Here is a 20,311-nt window from a genome sequence, read left to right as displayed (position 1 = left end):
CCTCACTTGCAAACAATCCCAATCCGCCGAAGAAGTGCTCCAAACTCCTGCGTCCTGCCCAACATCATCTCAGTACTATCATGGGCAACATGAAAGTAGCCATCGTCACAGGCGGCGCATCCGGCGTCGGCCTCGCCGTGACGCAGCACCTCTCCTCCCGCGGCTGGCGCACCCTCATCCTCGACTGCAACGAGACGGCGGGGACGCAAGCGGCCTCGCGTCTACGCAACACGACCTTCAAGGAAGTAGACGTCACGTCGTGGGCGTCGCTCTCTTCGGCCTTTGACGCGGCGCTGGAGGGATTCGGCGGGGTGGATTTCGTGTTTGCCAACGCGGGGACGATAGAGAGGGGGGACCGGTTTTATTTCCGGGATCCGGTGGGGTATTGTGATGATGCGATGAGGCGGATGACGGAGGCGACGAGTTGGAAGGCGCAGTTGGAGAATATGAAGAATGGGTTGTTGGCGGATTGACGGGCAGGTAGTGATGAATTACGGTAGAAAGTAGTGTAGAAGCATCAGAGAGGGTGACTGTGGGAATATTCACAAGACATTCCCGTACACGTGGGTGGTCGGACCCGAATGTGGGTCCCCGAGCACGGAGCGGAGACGTCGGGACTCGGGGTCGGGACTCGGCCGGAACAAGGAAATGCCAGTGACTCGCGCCATGATGTCATTCCACTTACACAGACCAGACCCTGACGATCCCGCTCTGCCTTCGTCCGTCGTCATCGTCATCATCGTCATCCATTATTGTCAACCCACCCCGGCTTTTATTCCTCTGTTCTTTCTATTATTTCGTTTGAAAATCCTCCCAGAAATCGTCGCTCTCAAGAACAGATGGACAAACGGTAAACCATAATGAACAACTCTTTTAGCACATGATCAACTTGATTCCGAACCACTCCGACGAAGACAAACACCGTCCCCATCCAAAACAACAACACTCCCATCCCAAACAAAAGGCTCCTCCCTCAAGCCTCTCCTCACCAACTTCCTCGCCACACTCCCCCACATCCGAGATGCTCCGCGACTCCTTCGCCGCCCTCCGCCGCCCGCGGGATAACGACCTCGCCAACCTGGCAGAGAAGCACTTCGAGCACGACCTCCGCGATTCCGACCGCGACGCCCTCCGCCGCGCCGCCAAAAGGGTCGGCACCCACGCCACCCTCGGCTCCCTCGTCGGCCTGGGCCTCGGCCTCTTCCTCGCCTACCGCCTGCGCACCTCCCGGGCGCAGATGTTCCAGGCCTTTCGGGCGTCCGAGAAGCCTACGCATGTGCAGTTTGCCGATGGACGGACGAGTATGTTGTTCTTCTTTTTTCTTCTTTTTTCTTCTTTTTTCTTCTTTTTTCTTCTTTTTTCTTCTTTTTTCTTCTTTTTCTCTTCTTTTTCTCTTCTTTCTTGCAATGTCAGAATTGAAAACTTACAATATACCCCAGAAGCCATCCCCGACATTACGCCTCTACTGCAGCCTTCCATGGCGGGAGATATTGCCACGTACGGCCTCCTCGGCCTGGGCAGTCTGTTTCTCGGCGGCGAGACGGGGCTCTTGACCGGTTCCTACTTTGCGACGCGGTCCATCTCGCGGGACGAGGAGGGCAGGAAGAGGATTGAGAACGCGTTTCGGCGGTACCGGGCCGACTTTTTGCGGAAAGAGGCCGATCGGCTGGATGGTGGAGCGAAGATTACGGATATGATCAGGTTTTCGTGATGAACCCCCTGGCGGGGATGGTCCGGTTGGGACCGTTGGGTTCAGCTTGAGGGTTGCATGTCCTGAAGTGGACTGACTGTGTGTGTCACTGTGTTGTAATATGATATATCAACAGCCACCGAGTTGTGGGAACCGGTGGAAGTCAAAGTCCGGAATGGGGTGGCTTTGTTTAATGCGTGCGGTATTATTGTACGAAAAAGACTGAATGGTGGTCACTGAAACAGTAAACTTTCTTTGCAGTTCCTTGCAGTTGAGAAGTCGAGTTTTGAGGTGCTACACTGCTACTCCGTATCATATGCGCATCGTGGGATTCATGAATCCTTCATGTATCGTGCACTACCTTTGAAAAGGTATCGAACAGGAGAGAGTTCGACCTGTCAGCATCCCGTTTCATGTGAATCATTTATTAGCCCACCGACCCATTCATTCACTGGTGGGAAGATAGCGCGCCACCATCGCTGGCTACGGTGGGAGGTTGCCGGGATTCAGGATTCAGGGGCGCAGGGACGGCAATCGGTATCCGCTCGACGGTCAGCTCTAGCCTCCAGCACGTACACTCTGAATGAGGGGTGCGTAATACCATCTGTAGCCTGAATGTGTTCAGCATCCGAAGCGTTATTTCTACATTGATCTTTTGGGGGTCTTCTTGTCAATCTTACTTGGGTCTCATTGATCCCATTTCGAGAAGGGCGACGCTTCTCAAGTCAAGGCACGGAACCACGAGAAACAGGTCGAGTCTTGACGCGCCTTTGTTTGTCACTCAAGTCTCAACATCTTTATCACTGGCCCAGACTCCCAGTGTCCGCCATCTACCAAGATCAGCAATGGACGTCCCCAAGTTCGACGACCTGCCCCCCGTCCAAGGCATGCCGAAAGGTTGCGCATGGGGCGTCTTCGACAGAGACGGCAATAAGGACGTCTTCGGCACCCTGAACCACCTCACTCCGGACGTTGTCAAAGCAGCAGCAGCCGAAGTCAAAGACGGCGTGTCCATCTCCCTCGAGTACGGTCTTTGAGTCTTTGACCACCTAGCGACCCCGGCCCCCTGATTCCCTCACCATCCCCATGACTGTCGTAATAAAAGGGTACGAAGTCTACTGACCAACTGAATTCCCAGCTGGCCGCTCGACGCAATGGATCATCTCCCCATGCTGCGCCGCAAACTCACCCACACCGTCTACCTCGCCGGCGGAGGCGAACCCCGCTCAGCCTACTGGGACGACGAACTCAGCTTCAACACCCAAGGAAGCAGCCAATGGGACTCCCTCGTCCACTGGCCCTACCAGCCCACCGGCCAGGTCTACAACGGCGCCCGACCGACAGCCGAATCCCTGAGCCTGAGCACGGGCGAGCGCAAGCCGAACCCGCTGCCGACTCTGGAGCACTGGCACCGGCGCGGCGGCCTGGTGGGGCGCGGGGTGCTGATCGATTTCAAGACGTACGCCGATGAGAAGGGTATCTCCTTCGACCCGCTGGGCTTGTATCGCATCTCCGTCGAGGAGATCGAGGCCGTGGCGGCGCATCAGGGCGTGGAGTTCCGTCCCGGGGACGTGTTCCTCCTGCGCACGGGGGCGACGGAGGCATTGGATCACCAGGGGCGCTTTTCCATGGAGAAGATGGCTGATTTGAAGCTGCCTGGGGTGCATGGGGACGAGGCGGCGGCGAGGTGGTTCTGGGATCGGAGGTTCTCGGCTGTTGCTTGCGATACGGGGGGGTTCGAGGCTTACCCTCCGTTGAAAGACGATGGAACGGCCGGTCAGGCTGTTGACCTCGGTGAGTTTTGTGCTGCTTCATTCGTTCTTTGTGCCTCGTGCTTTTCGAAAGACGGTCGATCCCCTCTGCTTTTGTCTGGACGAATCGCTCACTAAGGTATGCTGCCACTAGTCCTCCATAAGTACTTCCTCGCCTTCTTCGGGATGCCGATTGGGGAGTACTGGGACCTGACCAACTTGGCCCGCTATTGCAAGCAGACAGGCCGGTATAGCTTCATGTTGACTTCACAGCCGTTGAATGTGCCGGGCTTGGTTGGATCGCCGCCAAATGCACTGGCCATTTTCTGATGGGAGGTTTGAGCAAAGGTTGAGATGGCATGCTGCTGGAGTTCTTCGTCAAGTATAGGCATTCTGCATTTTATTGCTTCTCCCTGTGCTAATTCAGGGGCTGAAGGCCAGCACGACTCACCAGACGTCGATTTCAGCACAACAGGCTCCCATACCACCATCAGGTTTCATAGGCACGAAATAAAGCGCGCTATTGTCCCTGCGAAGCGTGAGAGGCAGTTGGATCTTGATTCACGAGTTGATCTTCACCCGCATTCGAGAGGCGGCATTTGGAGATGAGCATCCGGGGTGCATATACCGTAAGAGGATGGTGGCGGGATGATCACCGTTGCTCAGCCTCAACTCTGGTGTACTGTTGACGGAAACCGTTGATCTGGTCTGGATTGTCTGCGGGGTTTGTCGTGCATTTTGCGAGAAAATGGTATTTCAGCGCAAAATATGTAGTCTTCGGTCTGAGAAGACAACACGATAGTCGTATTGACCGTAATATGACGTCCCACTGCCGGCACATTCGTCGGTTCCGACATTTCGACCAGCGGCGGATAATTACGTGTACTTGGGATACTGTTAATTTCGACCACCAGTCATGCGGAGTACGGGCCGGGGGTCAGGGTATCATTGGCAGACGTCACCGTCTCGATACTGTGACTGTTTACTCGAACCCTTAACTTTTTTCTTCAGTCTGGTTGGGTACCAAACGTCGGATCGCGTGGTCAAGAAGATTTGATTGGCAGTGAATACACATCAGAACGTGCCGTGCCGTGAAAGGAATGGATCGCCCGCGTCGTACACCGGACCGCTGTCCTGAAGGGCGGCAGGCCTTCTCGGAGGCTACACTTCTTGAGAAAATGGGTGGCATGTTGGGACTGTTGCGCTCTTCTAGTTGTCGGACAGAATATTCGCCCAGTCTCTGTTGTCAGAATGATTGATGGTTGGTCGTGTGGCGAGAAACTTGCCCTGAACCTGGCGTAGGGCTTTCATATCGGGTCTCGGAAAGTTGGAACATGGAAACAGATGCAAACCGAATCGATATGGAGGGACGCTGAGCGGAGGTAGGGGCTGCGCATTCAAGGGAGCAAGCATCTTCCCTTGGTCCAATCGATCTGTACCTGTACGTGTACGTACGTACGCCAGTAAGGCAGCCCTGAGAAGGCTCAGATCCCCTTCACCAAGGGTTTCCAAGGACTGACGCGGTCGCCATCCAGGCCATCCCCTTCGAGAGGGCTTGTCGTGGACTCGTATTTGGCAAAGCCCTAGGCAATGGTGCATCTGAACCCCGAGTGGAGGGACTGAAGAAAAGATTGTAAAACCAGGTTATTTTGAGACATCATAGATTCACTTGGCCGTAATGCAGATACTGTATTCCTTGTGCCTTTGCCTGTCGAGGGAGGAGGGGAGGGGAGGGTGTAAGTGTTACACAGAGTTTAAGAACTTTGCGGTGCCGAAGTAGGTAATGAAATTATCACGTGTTGATAAACTCACGTGATGCTCCTCTTTTCGGTACTGTGGGTCCTAAAAGCACTGACCATCTTCTTATGGTGCATAGGCCATTCTTGTTTTATCTTATCGCTCCCGACTTCACTCTCTCATGCACCAACCACTCAGCTCCACTCTCCCCGACGGTCCCCGTCCTCGCTTCAACCAGAATGATCCAATATTTACACCACCGTCGCTAACTCTCGACCCAATCAGTTGTGGCGTATGGATATTTCTACCTATTGTTTTGTATCCGGCAATAAAACGCGCTTCGGGGAACTTTTACCGTCTGCTCTTGACCTGAACTGACTCAAATGAGTCCGTCGCGGCCCTGGTCAGACTCGTTCAGACTTCGGATGAGCTCACAGCCATGACCGCCCGCGCAAAGATGGCAGAGGAAGTTGCGGATCACGAACGCAAAACCAAGGTTACGCCTAATAGCCGTCTGCCGTCTCTACGTGCATGGCTTAGAAGCTAGGGGTGACGGGTCAGGAGTCAAGACGCCCTGGAGACAACTTAGTAGTGCCGAGAGCGCAAAGAACTGGGCACCTCCTGCTTACGTTCTGACGTCTAACATGCTCTCATCATGTCTCTAGGAGAAAATAGGTTCTTCATTAACACTACCCACAAAAAGACCAGACTCGGGGAGTCGGGATATCCTAACAGCCTTGCAAGCCAGTGGCAACCCACACAGCACTCTAAAAGCTTTAACCCTTCAAGATCTCTCAAGGCCCAACTAACCAAGCCAAGCCAAAACCTGTCCAAAGGTCCCAAGGTCCGTCTTTAGGCGCAGAGGGTAAACGTGACATCCTCAGACGCCGTGCAGACCTTGACCTGGCTCCCAGCAGGCGCAGTGCCATCTTCCCAGACAATAGCGCCGCAGTCCTCGTTCGCGCTCTGCACGACGAGCTTGTTCCCGGCGAAGGCGTCCCCAAAGACGTTGGAGAGGTCGTACCAGACGTTGTCGCCGTCGAGGCTGTAGGCGTAGATGGTCTGGGGCTCGCCGGTGTAGAGGCCGTCGCGGTTGCGGGTCACCTTGAGAGCCTTGCCGCCGGTGAGGGCATCCACGACGAACTTCTCGCTGTAGCTGCCGCCTTCGGCCTCGAGTTGGTGGGGGCCGTTGATCTGGCTGCCGACGGACCATAGGGTGACTTCGAAGTCGCATTCATTGATGACGGTGGCGTTGCCGGTGGCGGTGACCAGAGGGGTGGCGATGGCCAGGGCGGCGATGAGAGACTTGAACAACATGATGGTAGATGGTGAAGGGAGGGGGTAGAACGTCTTATGTATTGTTATGGGATGCGATGTTGCTTAGACTGAGTGAGACTGGGTGAGAATAATCTGGACGTCTCCGTTTGGCGTTTAGTTTTCTTATTGTGCTTATTGTGCGATGCCTTAGATGGACCATGGAATGCAGACCAAATATCGAGAAAGGCTCCTTTTTTTATACCCATGAGGGACAGGCCCCAGAATTCCAGGATCTGCAAGAGTTTGGGCTTTCGGACTCATCCACATCGTTGAGCTGAGAGTATGTCAGCAACAATCATCAGACCTCACGCCTAGAAACCCGAGGTGATGAAAATAGCATCCTCATGACGATGGTCGAGCTTGCTTACGCTGGTCGCTTAGATTAATGCCGACTGCCGAGACCCAGCAAACGGGCCTGACCACTTGGCGTGAGGAGCCGACAACCCGAGTCGGCGTGTGAGAACTTGGGTTGGCGCTGTTGCCTCGCTAGGCCGACTTGCCAATGTCTTCTTCTCCGCGGACCCATAGATAGTAGACCTCGTCAAGAAGAAAAGGAATACGAGATGCCCTCTTCCGTCGGCGGATACGAGCTTGGGGGTCGTTGAACGGGAAGGGATCGTCGGACCCCGTATTCTCCCCATGACCGATTGACAACCAAGTCCCTCCTCCGCTTTGGCCGCTTGGCGGCATTGGCATTGGCCCACCCCCGCCATGCTTCCTTGTGCGGAAACGGAAAACTTTTGTCATGCGTTTTTGTCGTTGCATTGAGGCCGACGTTGGGTCCCGTCGTTAAGCTGATGGGTTTCGGGCCGAAATGCGTAGTTGGAAGGTATAGTCCGTAACAATCGGGTTAACCGAGGCGCTTACCGATTCTGACGCTGAGGTCATCGTTTGGTTAGATGGTTTATCTCTAGTTTACATGTACCGTTTTGAACTAGAGACGAGCTAGCTGAGGGCTTCCCCGATATGAAGAAATATATGGTAATAAAGTGGTCGACATGCGGACATTGTCGTGAGCAGGGGCGGCCATCGGCAGTGGCGAATTCAACGCCCCCTTATCAACCTGACGAAGTGAAGTTACCTAAATAGAAACGTCGGGTTGCTAGATACGGACAGGCAATAATAATTTGCGACCTCGAATTGGTCTTCACCTGATGAACGCCATTGGGCGTTGAGGGTAAGGCATAACGTTACATCCTCAACGGCACAGCTAGCGACGTCAAATTGCATCAGTAATCCGTTCATAATATGGAACATTAACCAACCCCTTCAGAGGTTGACCAAAGAACAGATATAATCATATAAATGATACGACCAACCTCGTGGAATCTCTCGAGTCCCCTCTCTCGTCTTCGAGCCGTGTGATGTCAGACGACTTGAACACATTCTGCATTAGGCGCGAACACCGTGATCCGCAAATTGAGGGAGCATTCTCATATTGATAGCCGTTGAAATTTGAAGCCGTTTCTGTCCCTCAGGCCCTGATTCCCCCCTATTTCAAACCCGATATTTGAGTCAACTGGTCCAGCGGCACTCATGAGATCGATACGACCAAATTCGTCGAGCTGTGAAACGGCAGGGAAGGATCTAGAGTATGTCAGTGCTTTATCAGATCTGCACATCTTGCCTTTTAATTTGAACTCGTGGACCCTGTCCAAGGGTTTGCGTGACAAGACGCAGGGCTGCCGATCAAGCTTTTGGATTCATTGACCGAGAGGGGCTACGCATGTTGTATGAATTTCAAGGCAGAAGCCATTTGACTAAGCCCATTTCGATGGGTCTTCTCAATAAAGTTGTGTGTATAAGGCGAATATTCAACGCGCGGCGTTATAAGAGGCATCGTCGATGTTTGGTGATGTTTTGAAGCAGAAGGGTTGTGGTGTTGAAGGAGGGAAAACGCGATTGTGACGCGTAGGTGGGGTGGATTAGGTAAGGTAGGTGGGGTGTTTGAGCATTAATTTCGGGACATACAAAAGGTCAAGTAATTTGATAGTTTTGCGTGTCTACTAATAAGTGATTCGCTAATTGCCATGGTCCGGCCAACCGTCTATAAAAGGGCCGAAGCGGCCTACTTTGAATCGTCCCGGAATTTTGTCAACTCTCTTATACTCTTAGGTAAGCTGCTCTTCACACCTTATTTGACCCACTGTAGATCCACGACAACAAGCAAGAAGAATGAACCGTAAAACGTGAGGATGGATATGGAAAGTTGAGGCGTTTGTGCGTTTAACACCGGGAATTGGTTTGATTTGTATCCCTGAGCACCTCGTCAGCCGAAGTTTCTTCGTCGTCCTTGGCATGGCTCTCGCTCATTGCCCCTTCTTTCATGGCCATAAAAAGTGACGAGTAGGGGACCCTACACTCAAATGTATCCTCACTTCCACTATATATATATACCCTGGTTTGAAGTACGAATAACTTTACGAAAAATGACTTTAAACATGAGAGAGAATTCCGAATAGATAGACAGAAGCTGTCAAAGTGGAATCAAATCTAATATCAGGGGCATTCTTCGATTTTCTATGAATGTTTGAAGTTAAAGGGTTGTGTTGTTGTAAGATTGGGGTGACATTTGTGGATGGGTGTTTCTACTCGTCACTTTTTACCCCCCCTGTCCGTTTGTGAGGTGTCTCCTCCGATGACTAGCAAGGCGAAACGATCATCTTCGATGCCAAATGCTGTATCTCAAAAAGATATTATCCGTGATTTTGTCGGTCTTTTCACCGTGGGATTGCCGTCATATGCGTGCCAATAACAGAGCAGGCACGGATGAATACATGGGGCAGAACTTGAGACTTGCGACTTGTTGCGGTGAGAAAGCTTGTGGACTGTGAACAATAAGGAGTCGAGCTGTCTGTTTGCAGTCTGTACGAGGCCGGAGTTTTCTACCTTAGGTATCTGGAAGAGAAGACACAGACGGTGCCGCTCTCACAAAGATAAGGTACCTAGGTCAGGTACCTTAGGCATTCGAGCTGCGTATTAAGGTAACCCATGTCACTTAAGGTACCTACCTGGTAAGGTACCTCACTTAAAAACGCCACAGAGCCCACACTCCGAGACCGTCTTTTGACAGGCAAAAGTACCTTATGATATCTACTCATAGGTAACGAGACATGGCTTTCGTTCCTACAAGTGTCAAAATTCAGGACCAACTTCTAGGAGACCTCGATATCCGGACTTTATAGTATCATAACTTCGGGAGATTTTTAACGTTGCATGCTTATCAGGATCGACTGGGATAACAAGTCGAATTTCTTAGCTACCTTACATCCGAAATACAAAGTAGATTGCAAATGCCATGCTTCCGAAACCGTACATGACAGCAAGGGACGGCACGGCTCAGAGGTGACCGGTCCAATGGGAATCTTCCGGCGGCCGGGTCGGCAGTAGACATGCAGGACGCTAGCAGCCACACAAGTCCGAAGGTCAGGTAGGGGACGGAGTAAAAACAACGGCTCGCTAAGATTTGTTATGTCCGATGTCCGACAATCTCCATGGCCAAAATATATCAAGCCCGCGAATCCTCTCCCAAACTGTCCCAACAAACACCATACGCCGGCCCCCACACTCAATCTTGGCAATGACAACAGGTCTCGGGCTTTAGATTCCAGTGTTCCACTAGATAGAGTCAGGTGGAATAAACGCGCTTCCCGGAGTTAACGTCTTTGGCCCGTTCGACTCCGTGTTATCGTCGCCGGGTAGGAGCAGAGAGAGAACCATGTAGATGTAGACCGCTTACTCTCACCTACACCTATCCGTATTTCGTGTCGTGTCTCGTTGTCTCGTCGCACCCGATTTGGTAGTGACCATATAAGCACCCAAGACTCAAGAGATCCTGCCAGATTATCAAGCCACCCGGCAGTGGGCACTCGGACCTTCTTCAGCTGCGTGTTGGAAATCTAATTCGGTCACATTTGATTCCTTGCAGAAGAATTTGTTAGCAATCAACGCAGAATCCATACTTGCCATTCATCTAGTCATTCCCGATATTTGTCTGCTACGCAACCTGGGAACTTGGAAGCAGGAAGCCAAAACGCCATCAACAAGAAACCGAGAAGACACTCAGCTGCTGCTTCCACTCAGGTCTCTCTACTCGGGTCCCGTCGATCGCGAGAAGGCTCATCTTGAGTCGACTTGTCCGAGACAGACCGCAGACCTACGGCGAGGAGACGAGGGACAACTCGAGGCAACAACACAACCACATCAGCAAACATGGCCGGTGACTCCGCGGCCGACTTCACCAGGCAACACAGCGATGGCCGCTGGGGAGAAGGCGCAGAGGGCGACATCTCCGTCTCCGCCGCCATCAACGAGTTCCACGATCTGGAGCGGGAGCTGACCACGCGATCTCGCCGCACCCAACCGGAACGGGAACCCCGTCGCCATGACACGGACAGCGACTCAACCCACACCCCGGGTTCCGAAGAAGACGGCATCTCCGACCTCCCCGACTTCCTGAGGAACGGATTCATCGGCATGCGAGCCCCCGCCGATTCCCCCACAGCGACCAAGAAACTCGGCGTCTCCTTCAAGAACCTGACCGTCAAAGGCGTGGCATTGTCCACCGTCTCGGTGGAAACCCTCCCCCGGACCATCCTCAACACCTTCGGCCCGGACCTGTGGAGCTTCCTCACCGCCAAGATCCCTTCCCTGGCCCTCCGGACGCCCCCGACCGTCGACATCCTGCGCGACATGACCGGCACGGTGCGCCACGGCGAGATCATGCTCGTGCTGGGCCGCCCGGGTTCAGGCTGCTCCACCTTCCTCAAGGCCATCGCCAACCACCGGCAGGAATACGCGAGCGTCCAAGGCGAAGTATACTACGGGGCCATCTCGGCCGAGGACCAGAAGCGCCAGTTCCGGGGCGAGGTGGTGTACTGCGAGGAGGACGACCAGCATTTCCCCAACCTGACCGTCTGGCAGACGCTGTGGTTCGCGCTGAAGAACAAGACGCGGAAGAGGGAGGAGTGGACCATTCCTGTCGTGCTGGACTCGCTGCTCCAGATGTTCGGGATCGAGCACACGAGGGACACGTTGGTGGGGGATGCCTATGTCCGGGGCGTTTCGGGCGGGGAGAGGAAGCGTGTGAGTCTCGCGGAGACGCTGGCGACGAATGCGTCGGTTGTTTGTTGGGATAACTCGACTCGTGGTCTTGATGCGAGCACTGCGCTGAGCTTTGCCAAGTCGCTGCGCGTTTATACCAACGTTACGGGCAAGACCACCCTCGTGACGCTATACCAGGCCGGAGAGTCCATCTACGAGTTGATGGACAAGGTGCTGGTCATTGACGACGGGCGAATGCTTTTCCAGGGACCGGCAAAGGAAGCCAAAAAGTACTTTGAGGACCTGGGATACTGGTGTCCTCCGAGGCAGTATGTTCCCCCCACCCGCCCCCTTGAGATGGTCGTAATGAAGTGCTAACCCGAGAAGAACAACCGCGGATTTCCTCACGTCCATCGCCGACAAGGAATCACGCCGTTTCCAGCCCGGACGAGAGGAGACCACTCCCAAAACCCCCGAGGAACTCGAGCGCGCCTTTCGCGAGAGCCCCTACTACCAGCGCCTGCTCCGCGACGTAGACGACTACGACCTCGGAAGCAAGACCCCGGACAGCGAAAAGCACAAAGTCTTCGAGATGACAGTGCAGCAGTCCAAATCCAAGCACGTCACCTCGTCCTCGCCGTACACCGTCTCCTACGCGTGCCAGGTCTGCGCCTCGCTGAAGCGGCAATTCTGGCTCTTCTACCACGACCGCTCCTCCTTCTACACCAAACTCTTCCTCCTCTTCGCCAACGCCCTCATCGTAGGGTCCCTCTTCGCCGAGATCGAACCCGGCGCTACTTCTTCCGCCTTCTCCAAGGCGACCATGACTTTCTTCGCCGTCGCGTTCGTCGGGTGGGTGCAGTTCAGCGAGCTGTTGTCGGTCATCCTGGGACGCAACACCATTGCGCGGCAGACCGCTTTTGCGTTCTACAGGCCTTCGGCGGTGGTGCTGGCAAGAGCCATCCTGGACATCCCCGTGGTTTTCCTTTTGGTGGTGGCACTTGTGGTCCCTTTCTACTTCTTGTCGAGGTTTGATCTTGACGCTGGCAAGTTTTGGATCCATTTTCTGTTCGTCTATGTGCTGTCTTACACGGTCACGGCGATGTATCGGCTCCTTGCTGCTTTTTCGTCGACCGTGGACGATGCTATCCGGTTTGTCGGCGTTTGTGAGTCTCTCCCTGGGCCCCTACATTCGCATGCATTCTCCCCGTGCCCCGTGGCTGATGGTGATCTGTAGTGATAATCGTCTTCTTCATTTTCATGGGCTTTTTCATCCCGAGGAACCAGTTGATCACCAACGTCCCCTGGTTCGGCTGGATCACTTACGTCAACCCAATGGCCTTTGGTTTCGAAGCTATCATCACCAACGAGTTTGACGGGCTTAACATGACTTGTTCCGAGGCGAACCTCGTTCCCCGGGGACCCGGGGCTGAAGCCGGATACCAGGGATGTAGTCTCCCCGGCTCTCAAGTTGGCAGCACCAACATCGACGGCGCAGCCTATCTGGATGCAACCTACAGCTTGTGAGTATTTCCTCGGCTTTCTGTTCGTATATTTCTCGCTCTGTAGAGTACCATCTCTGACCCATCACAACTCGCTAGTCTCCGGTCCAATCTGTGGCGCAACTTTGGCATCATCGTCGCCTTCGCCCTGTTCTTCCTCGCTGCCACCGTCGTTTTCATCGACAGGGCCCAGTCCTCGGGTTCCGGCGCGCAATCCACAGTCTTCGTCAACAAACCCGCCACCAAGAAGCTCGGCGAGAAATCCGAGAGCGAAGATGCCGAGGCTCTGGGGAAGGTTGGTGACCAAAATAGCGTCTTCACGTTCAAGGACGTCAACTATACGATTCCCTACGGCGACGGCCAGCTTCAACTCCTGGATAGGGTCACCGGATACGCCAAATCGGGCAAGATGATTGCTCTCATGGGAAGTTCGGGGGCCGGTAAGACGACCCTGCTGAACACACTTGCTCAGAGACAGAGGGTCGGCGTCGTCTCGGGGGAAATGTTAATAAATGGATCTCCCCCGGGCCCCGGGTTCCAGCGGGGGACGGGATTCGGCGAGCAACAAGACATGCACGAGGGATCTTCCACTGTCCGTGAGTCGCTGGAGTTCTCAGCGCTGCTCCGGCAGGAGAGCCACATCCCTCGCGAAGAAAAGATCGCCTACGTCGACCGGATCATGCGGCTCTTGGAAATGGATGCACTGGAGCATGCGTTTGTCTCTTCGTTGAATGTCGAGCAGCGCAAGCGCATCACCATTGGCGTCGAGCTGGGTAAGTGAAGGTTTCCCCCGTGCCGTATTCCTTTGACTTGAGACACACTTTCTTCATAAAAGTTTCTCCTATCTGACGTTGAACCGCAGCGGCCAAACCATCCCTCCTCCTCTTCCTCGACGAGCCCACCTCCGGTCTCGACAGCCAATCCGCCTACTCGCTCGTCCGCTTCCTGCGCAGGCTCTGCGACGCCGGCCAAGCCATCATCTGCACGATTCACCAACCCTCTTCCGACCTCATCGAGCAATTCGACATGATCCTCGGCCTCAAGCGCGGCGGCAAGACCTTCTACTTCGGCCCCGTGGGCGAGCACGGCTCGGTGGTGGTCGACTACTTTGCGGCCCGTGGCTACCAGTGCCCGCTGAACCACAACATGACCGAGTTCATCCTGGAAGCGACGTCGCGGCCCGGCACCAGGAAGGATGGGTCGACGATTGAGTGGGACGAGGAGTGGCGGGACAGTGAGGAGGCGAAAGCTCTTGTGGCGGAGATTGACCGCATTGCGGTCGAGCAGAAAGTGGCCTTGGATGAAGGGGGCGTGGAGGAGAAGAAGCAGACCAGGTTCGCGGCGCCGGCTTGGTATCAGTGTTACCTGTTGACCAGGCGCACTTTTGTCAAGTACTGGCGCGAGCCGAGCTATATTTATGGTCGGTTCTTCGTCCACGCGGTTTTGGGGATATTCACCGGATTTGTGAGTTCAGGCGTCTCTCTTACATCCCCTTTTCTCCCCCTTTCTCCCCCTTTCTTCCTTCTCTCCTTTCCCCCCTCTTCTCATTACAGAAGCCCGCAGCTAATATTACCATCACATAGACCTTCTGGAACCAGTCCAACAGCATCGCCTCCATTCAAAACCGCATGTTCACCAACATCGTCTACCCCTTCTTCGTCACCCCGGCCGTGGTCAACAGCGTGGTCGCCAACTTCTTCAGCCTACGTCAGCTCTGGGCGGGCCGCGAGCTGCCGAGCTGTACCTATGGCTGGGTGGCCTTCGCCACTGCCAGCATCGTGCCCGAAGTCACCTACTCCATCGTGGCGGGCACCTTGTTTTGGCTCCCGTCGTACTTCCCCGTCGGGTTCCCCACCACTCCCTCCGTGGCGGGATATAGCTTCCTGATCAACGTTCTCTACGCGTTGTTCGTATCCAGCTGGGGCCAATGGCTTGCGGCATGCGGCACGAACTACGGCACGATTTCCAACGTACGTTTCTTCCCAAAGCCCCCCCCTTTTTTTATTTATTTTTCCTTGTCCAAGGCATTGACTTCAATCGCTGACCATTGCACAGATGCTCCCGTTTTTCTTTGTAGTAACATCCATGATCAACGGCATCGTCTCGCCCTACTCCTTCATGCCCGACTTTTGGAAATACTGGATCTACTACGTCAACCCCATGACCTGGTTCAGCCGCGGCGTCCTCTCCGCCACGCTCGCCGACGTGCAAGTCCGCTGCACCGAGGCCGAGTTCGCGCGGTTCGACCCGCCCCCGGGCCAGACGTGCGGCGAGTACGCGGGCGACTTTGTGAGCGCGGGCGGGTACCTCCAAAACGAGGACGCGAGGGCCGACTGCGGGTACTGTGCCTTCAGCGACGGGAGCGAGTATCTGCGGACGCTGAACGTGGAGTTGGGGGATAAGTGGCCCGCCGTCGGGTACCTCGTTGCGTTTCTGGTGGCGAATTGGGTGTTGCTGTATTTCTTCGTTTACGCGGTCAGCATCAGGGGGTGGACTTTTGGGTTCGGGACTGCCGGGAGGATGCTGGGCGATCTGAAAGCGAAAGTCTTGTCTGGGAGGAGGAAGGGATCGGAAGAGTCTGAGAGGACCGAGACGGATGCTGGTGAGAAGGCGTAATGGGAATGGGTTTCTTTTGTAGAGGATAGACAGGGTATACCAATAGATAAGGTAGACATAGGTAAGGTAAGGAAGGTAGGTAGGTAGGTAGACAGCACATAAGACTACTAGGTCAGGTAGCTCATCCAAGCAATCAAGAGGATAAAGACTTACTGGCGGGCTCTCACCAACGCCGTCCCCCCGTTTCATAAGCTAGGTAGGTAGGTATTCTATGGTGACGTCAACAAGTCGGGTAACTGCTGTGTTGTCATGGTTTTTGGTGAGTTTCTGCTTGAATGGGTAGTGAGTCCCTTGCTCCTTCCCTTGGAAGCTGACCAAAGCGTGGTTGTTGAAAGAGGGGAAGGAAGGGGGAAGGAAGGGGGAAGGAAGGGGGAAGGAAGGGGAGTGGGCGTCTTTGAACCCCCTCGTTCTTTCCATGGGAACTGGGGGCCCTTCGTCCTGTGACTTTCACTCTTTTTCTATCCGCCATTTTGCTGGGCCCACGCTTTCTTGTAATTCCTTCTTGACATTCTTCTTTGCTTGCTTTACTGTCCTTCCACTGCATTGAGCAAAGACTCCGGACAAATTTAGGATCTTTTTCTTCACGACTAGACCGACTTTTCTGCCCAGATTCACTGAGCACTAGAAATAGGACAGTTATCCCACGGTGTGTCCTGCAGATGTTGCCCCTGGATCTTGCTGTTTACACTACATCCAGCAACGGGTTGATCTGTTCCTACGCCGTTGCTCTACTTCCGGCACGTCCATCTCCTTTTCTGGTTCTTATCTCTCGGTCCCCTGATGCCCTGGCGACTCCCACGGAGACGCATCTGGGTTCTGGCATAATGAAAGGACTGATGGCTATCTTGGCTCATATGGGCGCGGTGTTTTCCTCGATTTATTCTTCTTCTCCGCTTTACTGACATTCGGTAGTATCAAGCAGTCTTTCTTAATATCTCCTAGTCCAGAAACGAGGCCAAAGAAAACACCTCTTGCCTAGGCTTCCGAGTCTGGACTCTGGATCACACCACGTTGAGCTATCGATCTACCGACAAGTTCTCACTGTAAGTATCCTGGACGTTGGGAGAGTCACCATGGCTTCCCTCAATACTGGGAAACCAAGTTTGAGTATCCCAAGTGCCGTCTAAGGTCTCTTGTCTTGTAAGTTTGCTACACTTGCCACTGTGCATGCTTCTTCTTGATTCTGGCCAGTGATGATAGAGTCCGTTGATCATCAGATTGCATTCGCTTTGCAATGATTACATACTATACTTTGTTGATTCTGACGTCTTCCTTTTATTCGTCCTCATTTCCCCACACTGCTCTGGCCGTCCTCGCTGACTTGATACTGTCATAACTTTATGGAAATTGGAATTGGTCTGGCCGGCGTACTTGTACGGGAGACGACAGTAGCCTCCGAGCGAGGTTCCCTTTGAACCTTTCGATGTGACCATGGTCACATCATGCATCAAAATGTTGACATACGAGCCATACCGATCGTTCATGTTTAGATACCACCGGATTCCAAGAGACGCGATCTCTTCAATGGCTTACTCGAGAATCAGATCTAGCGCTCTCTACGACGTCAAGTTCGGGAGTCCTCTCCATAAGGTACGATCACACTTCTTCCTCCACGCTTTCTCCAAGATTCGTCTAGTCATGATTATACACTTTCCACCGAGAGTTGAACTTGAAGCCTTGGTCATTCTATGGCTGGCTATTCATGTGGACGTTACAGCCTTTATACGAACCATTCTGCCGACAGATTCTGACGTCCTCAAGACACTAACCTGAAGTCATTGTACTCCTACACTATTCTGACGACAATTCTGACTAGGGTTCAGGAACATCCGGTGTCGATAAGAACATGAAACGACCCTTATTCCCCGCACGCCACAACTAGGACACCGAGATTCATGTGGACATATTGTATATTATGTCCGTAGTGTGTCCACGAGGTCCTTTGTTTCGCCCACTCCGTGTCCCAACCGGTAGGTAGTCGCGAGAGCACCAAGAGTCCAAGACACCCAAATTGCGCCAGTCCATGAACCTGTCCACATGCAGGCTATATTCCACCTCTCTATCTATAAAGGGTGGATGAGGTATTGCGACTGGTGCCGTGAATGCCCGCGGACAGACGTTCGAACCCCCTGAAACGCCCAGACTTGACAGTACAACGTATAAACACATGCAGCCAGGGGGCGCAGAATCCCCCTAACAGCTCCGTTAAGGCCATACCGGCAGCCGGCCGAGATGCATCATATCCAAACCGTGACGACGGGAGACATATAACAAGAACAAAACAAGTTCGTCAACGAATTCCCCAGGTAGCATCACGCCAGTCCGGATGAGCAGCCCCTTTCGAAAGGTTGACTCCCGCAGTCGGTTTCTCGAGGTCCTTTGGCGCCAAACCGCACAATATTTGCTACTTGATCTCCTTTTCCCCTTGTGCCACACACACATATTTGCCAGGTAGCCGGGTCTCGTTGGTCCTTCTTCCATTATCACCCACCCCGCACCCCGGAATCATGGGAAGGACAGGGTTGCATCGAGTTGGTGTGCCCCTTAGCCCAAGGTTAGCATATTGTTCATTGGCCCGAACCCCTGACGACAATGCAGTCGGCTGTTGGTTTGTCGCCCTGTAATTTCCGATGTGCCTAAACAGGGTCCCTGCGACCTGCTCGCTTGCGGCAATGTTTCCTAGTTGGTGTTTTCGACCGACCTACCTTGAATCCTCTACAACTCTTCTATCAAAATGTTTCCCTCGTTGTCGGGTTGTACCACACAAGGAGAAACATCGTGGCGCTTCAACCCCAGAGGATGCCCAGTTAATACAACCCTACCGGTGGCCACGCCCCGGCAGCCGACCTCGTATCTCCCGGTGTAGCGTCGATGCAACCAGGAATATGCGCCCAGGAGTCAGACCCCCATGGCTCCCTGGGACCCAGGAAAGAGGTGGGTGGCGATGAGGGCCTTCAGTTCTAGGTTCTTCAAAAGGGACGTCTGCCCAGCCGGACGATGATGGTCACGCCTCACGCCTCTCCCTTTCTCTTCCTCAGCCAAGCGCCAAGTCACTCGTTCGACTCTAATTCTAATCACACTCGCTCACTGCACTCACACCTTGCCGACCTAGGCACACCGACTTACACAGTTGACAACTAGACATTCACTCGTTCATACTTACGTCTTGACTTTCCAGCTACCACGAATATATCACCAATATGCACGGAACTTACTTTGCCTTGGGCTTTCTCGCCCTTCAGTTCGCCTCCGTCAGCGCGACCGGTTGGGGCCATGGGACCTACTGTGTAAGTTCAAGTTGGCTCATGTGCTTCTCTGACCGGTGCTTCCACCGTTCGACGGATGGATGCCAACTGACACGTCGCCTCCACAGTACGCTGACAAGTGTTACCGCAACATCGTCTCCCACGGCGACTTTGGCCGGGAGTTCTGCCTCGACTTTCTCCAGGGCGTCACCACCGCGCCCGAGGCCGTCCCTACCGAGTTCTTCAAGTGCAAGGGGAAGATCCACAACGTCTCGTCTGCCTGCTCGTGCATCACCAAGACCATGACCACTGAGGCGCCTGTGGAGACTCCTGGCCCCGCGCCCACCGAGTCTGAAACGTCCGAAGAGCCTGTTCCTACGGAGGAGCCTGAAGAGCCCGAGGAGCCGGAGGAGCCCGAGGAGCCTGAAGAGTCTCCCATCCCCTCATCCTCCGCCCCTGTACCCTCCGACAGCGTCAGCGACGACCTTCCTGCTCCCACGGAACCTCCTTCGAGTTCTTCCAGCTCGGTTGAGTGGACCACCTCCACCATCTACACCACCAAGACCCGCACCATCACGGACTGCCCGGGTGACGTGCCCGACTGCCCCGGGGGTCCTTCGGTCACCACCATCACCGAGACGACCGCGGTTGCCACTACGATCTGCCCCGTCACCTCGGACGAGCCCGCTAGCACCCTCTCCACTAGCGTCGTCGTCCCCGTCCAACCTCCTTTCGAGCAACCTCCCGTTGAGCAGCCCCCCTTCGAACAGCCTCCTATTTCCGAGGCTCCTATCGTATCCATTCCTGCGGGCAACGGCACTTTCGTCCCTCCTGCGCCCACCGCTTCAAGCCCCGTTACCGCCGGTGCTTCTCGTGTCGGGTCTGCTATCTTTGCTGTTGCCGTTGGTGTTGTCGCCGCTGCTCTCCTTTAAGTGACGACATGGAGACTGCAAAAGTTCCCCGTCGTTTATGATTTTGACGCGAGTGTATTTTGGAGGAAGTCATGACATGCCGGTTTGGGATGGTTGTTTTCTTTGAGCTCGAGCTTTGACATGCAAAGCGTAATGGTGAATGGCACGCCGGATGAACATCTCCAGAAATTAATACCCAACCTCCTGGGAAAGGAGAAGGAATGCTGACTTGCCTCAGCTTGGCGCAGCTAATATATCTATGACCTGTCTATCTACTTCTTTACCCTCCTTTACGAGACATATACGATAATTGATATTCCATCTACTTCATCTCCTGTCTTGTTGGGCCATAACGGATGCGCCATCTTCACTTGAACGATCCCTTCGTATCCGGCATCTCCAGCCAGCAGCAGCGTGCCGCGCGCCTCAGAGAGAATCGAATCAGCGGGGAGGTTCTTGCCCAAGCCGAGAGAATGTTTCTGTTGGGAGCCAGTCTGGC

At 54.0% G+C, this 20,311-nt stretch overlaps 6 protein-coding genes across 6 annotated transcripts; 4 read left to right on the top strand and 2 right to left on the bottom strand.

Annotated features, from left to right (window-relative positions):
- Nucleotides 1–80: 80 nt before the first annotated feature.
- SODALDRAFT_324772 (hypothetical protein) lies at nucleotides 81–1,711 on the top strand (the record flags this gene model as incomplete). The annotated part of the gene is made up of 3 exons (XM_028609924.1): nucleotides 81–377; nucleotides 878–1,301; nucleotides 1,440–1,711. The coding sequence occupies 3 exons, from the start codon at nucleotides 81–83 to the stop codon at nucleotides 1,709–1,711; spliced, it is 993 nt and encodes a 330-aa protein (XP_028464917.1).
- An 821-nt stretch (nucleotides 1,712–2,532) lies between these two features.
- SODALDRAFT_400797 (hypothetical protein) lies at nucleotides 2,533–4,237 on the top strand (the record flags this gene model as incomplete). The annotated part of the gene is made up of 3 exons (XM_028615325.1): nucleotides 2,533–2,714; nucleotides 2,829–3,466; nucleotides 3,581–4,237. 3 exons carry the CDS (start codon nucleotides 2,536–2,538, stop codon nucleotides 3,769–3,771), a joined length of 1,008 nt encoding a protein of 335 aa, XP_028464916.1. The 3' UTR covers nucleotides 3,772–4,237.
- On the bottom strand, nucleotides 3,889–4,298 carry SODALDRAFT_360789 (hypothetical protein; the record flags this gene model as incomplete). The annotated part of the gene is made up of 3 exons (XM_028614309.1): nucleotides 3,889–3,970; nucleotides 4,007–4,158; nucleotides 4,272–4,298. The coding sequence occupies 3 exons, from the start codon at nucleotides 4,296–4,298 to the stop codon at nucleotides 3,889–3,891; spliced, it is 261 nt and encodes an 86-aa protein (XP_028464915.1).
- Nucleotides 4,299–5,790: 1,492 nt separating this feature from the next.
- SODALDRAFT_188305 (hypothetical protein) lies at nucleotides 5,791–6,636 on the bottom strand. Its single transcript, XM_028607114.1, has one exon. It carries the CDS (start codon nucleotides 6,493–6,495, stop codon nucleotides 6,031–6,033), a length of 465 nt encoding a protein of 154 aa, XP_028464914.1. The 5' UTR covers nucleotides 6,496–6,636; the 3' UTR covers nucleotides 5,791–6,030.
- Nucleotides 6,637–10,707: 4,071 nt separating this feature from the next.
- SODALDRAFT_313079 (ABC-2 type transporter) lies at nucleotides 10,708–15,754 on the top strand (the record flags this gene model as incomplete). Its single annotated transcript, XM_028609222.1, has 7 exons — nucleotides 10,708–11,867; nucleotides 11,926–12,704; nucleotides 12,776–13,061; nucleotides 13,140–13,813; nucleotides 13,903–14,504; nucleotides 14,624–15,010; nucleotides 15,096–15,754. 7 exons carry the CDS (start codon nucleotides 10,708–10,710, stop codon nucleotides 15,654–15,656), a joined length of 4,449 nt encoding a protein of 1,482 aa, XP_028464913.1. The 3' UTR covers nucleotides 15,657–15,754.
- Nucleotides 15,755–18,689: 2,935 nt separating this feature from the next.
- On the top strand, nucleotides 18,690–19,970 carry SODALDRAFT_188281 (hypothetical protein). Its single transcript, XM_028607113.1, has 3 exons — nucleotides 18,690–18,943; nucleotides 19,030–19,755; nucleotides 19,835–19,970. Exons 1-3 carry the CDS (start codon nucleotides 18,857–18,859, stop codon nucleotides 19,835–19,837), a joined length of 816 nt encoding a protein of 271 aa, XP_028464912.1. The 5' UTR covers nucleotides 18,690–18,856; the 3' UTR covers nucleotides 19,838–19,970.
- The last annotated feature ends 341 nt before the right edge of the window (nucleotides 19,971–20,311 follow it).

This window comes from Sodiomyces alkalinus, assembly GCF_003711515.1.
Source record: "Sodiomyces alkalinus F11 unplaced genomic scaffold SODALscaffold_7, whole genome shotgun sequence".
NCBI lineage: Eukaryota > Fungi > Ascomycota > Sordariomycetes > Glomerellales > Plectosphaerellaceae > Sodiomyces > Sodiomyces alkalinus.
Note: the sequence above shows the minus strand (reverse complement) of the source record. Positions and strands in the feature narration are given on the sequence as shown.

Excerpts from the sequence above, each read along its gene's own strand:
- SODALDRAFT_188281 (XM_028607113.1), top strand. The coding sequence starts at position 18,857 with ATGCACGGAACTTACTTTGCCTTGGGCTTTCTCGCCCTTCAGTTCGCC. Across the intron at positions 18,944-19,029 it reads GGGGCCATGGGACCTACTGT|TACGCTGACAAGTGTTACCG; the intron begins GTAAGTTCAAGT and ends TCGCCTCCACAG.
- SODALDRAFT_188305 (XM_028607114.1), bottom strand. The coding sequence starts at position 6,495 with ATGTTGTTCAAGTCTCTCATCGCCGCCCTGGCCATCGCCACCCCTCTG.